Source organism: Palaemon carinicauda, chromosome 18, assembly GCF_036898095.1.
Source record: "Palaemon carinicauda isolate YSFRI2023 chromosome 18, ASM3689809v2, whole genome shotgun sequence".
Taxonomy (NCBI): Eukaryota; Metazoa; Arthropoda; class Malacostraca; order Decapoda; family Palaemonidae; genus Palaemon; species Palaemon carinicauda.
Window position 1 is genome coordinate 39,051,863 of NC_090742.1, and position 4,344 is coordinate 39,056,206.

At 39.8% G+C, this 4,344-nt stretch overlaps 1 protein-coding gene across 1 annotated transcript; it reads left to right on the top strand.

Moving 5' to 3' along the window:
* The first annotated feature begins 363 nt into the window (after positions 1–363).
* LOC137657052 (uncharacterized) lies at positions 364–2,564 on the top strand. Its single transcript, XM_068391416.1, has 2 exons — positions 364–707; positions 1,322–2,564. Exons 1-2 carry the CDS (start codon positions 520–522, stop codon positions 2,250–2,252), a joined length of 1,119 nt encoding a protein of 372 aa, XP_068247517.1. The 5' UTR covers positions 364–519; the 3' UTR covers positions 2,253–2,564.
* The last annotated feature ends 1,780 nt before the right edge of the window (positions 2,565–4,344 follow it).

A 4,344-nucleotide genomic window follows, 5' to 3' on the forward strand; every position in this document is an offset into this window, starting at 1 on the left:
GGAAGGAGGTGCACCTTACTTTCTCGGTTGGGAAGTTAGACGCCGACATTGCAGGACAGCAGTTCGGCGAAAACCTTCCCAAGTTGTCGGAATTCCTTCTTCGGAGGGAATTGGACACAAAGGAGCGCCTGGCAGCCTCGATGTCTCTCCAGACCAACATGGAGACGATGGCTAGCGACCCCAAGATGCCAGAGATGTTCATGGTTATGGCCAAAATCCATCTGGCCACAGTAACCAAGGTTCTGGAGAGGGAGGTCTCAACCTTCCGGACTCACCAGTGGTAGCTTATACACCCCCCCCTGGAACCCCCCCAAGCGGCGGCGCGAGCCCTAAACCACGCCCTCTTGGGCGGAGTTACCAGAGACGAGCGGGTTGACTCGGCAATGGAAGTCACATTTCTGAAGTTGACTTCGGCACAGAACGTTCTCCTCTTTTTCCCTCCCGCTGCTCCCAACTTTTGCTGATTTTCATTATCCTGCACTCAGCAACCAGAGTAATATCTCAGCCCACGGCTTAATTATGTCTAGGCAAATTCTTACCTCCGCGGAGGTGCATCGGCTTAGCGAAGACTCCAGCGGAGAGGAGAACGTAATCAGTAACGAAAAACGCACACAATCGACTGCAGATAGTGATATGCCTTCTAATTCTGATATCGTAAATATGTTACTACAACAGAATCAAACTCTTATGCAAATCATCCAGAAAAGGTAAGGTTTTAAATTCTGTTTACAACGAAAACGTCATATGGAAAGCAGCTGATTTAGACTAATGACGTCACAAATGCAAATGGCGGCCCCCATACGTAAGCTTGTTATGATTTGAATGCTTAGAGCAGGCACTTCCGAACATAGCGTAAGTAGCTTAAGCAAAGCATGTGCATGATTACTACACGATTAATCGGTATAAACAAACTAAATACTCCAATTTTTATATATTACAAATTATAATTAAGCACACAAAACAAATTGCTTGCCTGACACATTAAAAGCACGCGCTTAATAGGCAGTAGGCTAGACCACAGGTAAGTTCGAGCTTACATTTCTCGCTTTAAACCTATCGACACTAGCCTAGGCCCTGGGGGGCTATCTGATAAGGGTTACATATGAGGCAGGTCTAGTTTATTAATAATAACAGATTTAAACTTATCATTCACTTAAATATGGCACTGAATTAACCTAAGAGGGCTATTTGAGTCGTGAACCCCATTGCCTGACTTCAGCCTTCTAGGTCCGCTGCTGTCCATATTTACTATACCTGTTGAACAAAATTTCAATTATTCTATGGTAAATAAATCACTGATATTAAACATTCATCTCGGCAGAAGTGGTTCACCTGCTAAGAAGAATGAGGCTCCCCCTCCTACTAAGCGCTCAAGACGATCACCTGAATTACCTGAAAGTGCAAATTTAGACCTCTTTTCCTTTTATAATAATGGAGACGAAAGTGATTACGAAGATTTCAACCTTCTTACCTTCAATAAACCCATCCCTTCATATATTTCCACCAATTTCAAAGCTGAACCATCTTTTCATAGAGAAGGGAAAATTCAATTGAATAATTCACTAGTAGCATTAACTTTCAGTGAAGGCCATAGTGATAACCGGGATAAATTCTTTGTTAGTAGTCAAAATAAGGAGTTCTCAGACTTTTTTAAATTAATTAATACTCCAAAGTTGAATTTCTGGCCTGAAGATAAGGTATTTGATGACAGTTATAAGAGAAAATTTTTCTATGACATTGAAAATATTAAAATGAGTATTTCTGCCTTTCAAGGGCATGCAGCACTGGCACACATTGTATACCCCTCCAAAGTAAATGACATTGATTTTTTGTCCAAAATTATTATTGGTCCCCTAAGGAGGAGCATAGACCTCATACAAAATTTGATAAGAAATTTCAGAAGCAGAGCACTTCCTAGATACCTCAAGGAAGAAGTAAGAGATCTTATAATCAAAGCAGACATTAAAGAAGTTTGGAATTTAACTGAAGACCAAAAATCAGCCATTGCTGCCTGCTTTCACAAAGGTCCCCTCCTCAGAGGAGGGGCAGCAAACTTCAGGGGTAGGAAATTCAACTTCGGGGGCAGATTTCAGGGAAGAAGGTTCAGTTTCCTCAAAGGTAACCCTAACTTTAGATTCAAGTCTCAGCCACTTAGAAGAGGTAATAGGCGAGGTGGGTACAGGGGGGGGAGGTCACAAAATGGACAAGCTAATAGTTCAGGAGCCAGAGAAAAGAAAGACCCTAGAAATTGAGCCATGCTCCGCACCAGTTCAAAGAGAAATTTTTTCAGCACCAGTATTTTATGCACCAGTTGATAACGATGTTTACTCTGCACCAGTTAATAATGAGCTTTGCTCAGCACCAGTTAATGAGCTTTGCTCAGCACCAGTTAATTACGAGCTTTGCTCAGCACCAGTGGTTAATGAGCTTTGCTCAGCACCAGATAATAACGAGCTTTGCTCCGCACCAGACCATCATGACATTGGGCCAAATGCTATAAATCAAGATAGAAGTAAAGAGACCTCGCCTTTGGCCTCAAAACCAATGAATAACTCCTCCCAGAGCCCCCCCAGAGAATAGGATAGGTAAGTCATTATTGATGAATATTGATAGTTGGAGAAAGCTTCCTAATGCCTCTTTTGCTTGTAAAATTATCAATGAAGGGGTGAGAATTCCGTTTAATAATAAACTTAAAGCCCAGAGGTCATTAAAAAGAACAGGTAAAGATAGATTTTATTCAATTAACAAGCGTAAAATATTGGAAAGTGAATGTGACAGACTGCTAAAACTAGGTGTCATAGAGCAGATCCCCAGAACTTCCTTTTACTACTCCAACCACATATTTTATAAATTCAAACCAGATGGAACAGTACGACTAATCTTTGACATGAAAGTGCTCAACACCATGATTAAAAAACCTTCTTTTACCATGCTCAAGGCCAATACTATATTTCCCTATCTACATCTAAACTCTTGGGCCTGCAAACTAGATTTAAAAGATGCTTATTGGCACATTCCATTACATGCAAGTAGCCAGAAATTTCTAACCTTCAAACTAGGTAAAAGGAAGTTCAAATGGACTGTGATTCCCTTTGGACTAAAGACAGCACCTTATATTTTTTCAAAAATAATGTACACAGTGATCAAGTATATTAGAACCTCATATAACATCTTAATATTCAACTATCTTGATGACATTCTCATATTAGCAAAAGATTATGTAAAATGTAAAAATCACATTCAGCTAGTCATTAAGATCTTGTCAGACTTAGGATGGAATATCTCACTTAAAAAATCTACAATTGAACCGACTCAAAGAATTGAATTTTTAGGAGTGCATTACAATATGATTAAGAAAACTATGAATCCCAGTGGGAAAAACATAGAGAAGTGTGTCGAATTAGCCAAAGCTTTCTCCAACTCTATTAAATCCGACCTGCATTCTTATCAAATGTTAATCGGAGCTTTAAATTTTAGTGCATCCTATACAAGCTTGGGAAGATTCCATCTTAAATATCTCCACAGGTACCACAGTTATTTTAATTCAGGGTACAAAATCATTCCCCACACCTTCAAAAAATACCTAAAGCCATGGGAACAGAGACAAATGTACAGAGAGATTAACATTCCAAAACCACAGATAGATGCAGAACTTTTCACTGACGCTTCCAACCAGGGTTGGGGAGGTGCATTAGTAATAGCGGGTAATATGCTCTCAATAAATGGAACTTGGACAAATGAAGAATCCTCCCTTCACATCAATGTAAGAGAGTTATTAGCTTGCTTCTATTCTTTGGAACACTTCATCACAAGGTTATACAACAAGGTAGTCTTAATACATGTTGATTCAAAGGTTACTAATTGTTGGATAAAGAAACAGGGTAGTATCAGAAACAAGTTAGCCCATGAACTAGTCAGGAAAATACTTAGTACCATGAAGGATCACAACATACAGATAAATTCCAGATGGATCAGGGGAGTAAGTAACACCATCGCAGACTCACTTTCCAGGGACCTGGGTTCCATTCACACAGAAACTTCCCTCAGTGACAGTCTATTCTCCTTAATCTGCTCTGACTTCAATTTCACCCCAGAAATAGATCTGTTCTCAAATGGTTTCAATACTAAGTGCAAAAAGTTCTGTTCATCTCTTCCAAATCAAAAAGCCATCAGCAATAATGCACTTACGATTAGCTGGAAGGGATCAACACCCCTCTATGCCTTTCCACCAGGATTCTTACTACACAAAGTAGCTTTTAAAATCAATAAAGAATGCAATAATAATATGCTTTTCTGCACCATATCGCAGGGGACGGAACCATGGATTCCATTAGTGAAGTCAGT

Excerpts from the sequence above, each read along its gene's own strand:
- LOC137657052 (XM_068391416.1), top strand. The coding sequence starts at position 520 with ATGTCTAGGCAAATTCTTACCTCCGCGGAGGTGCATCGGCTTAGCGAA. Across the intron at positions 708-1,321 it reads ATGCAAATCATCCAGAAAAG|AAGTGGTTCACCTGCTAAGA; the intron begins GTAAGGTTTTAA and ends TCATCTCGGCAG.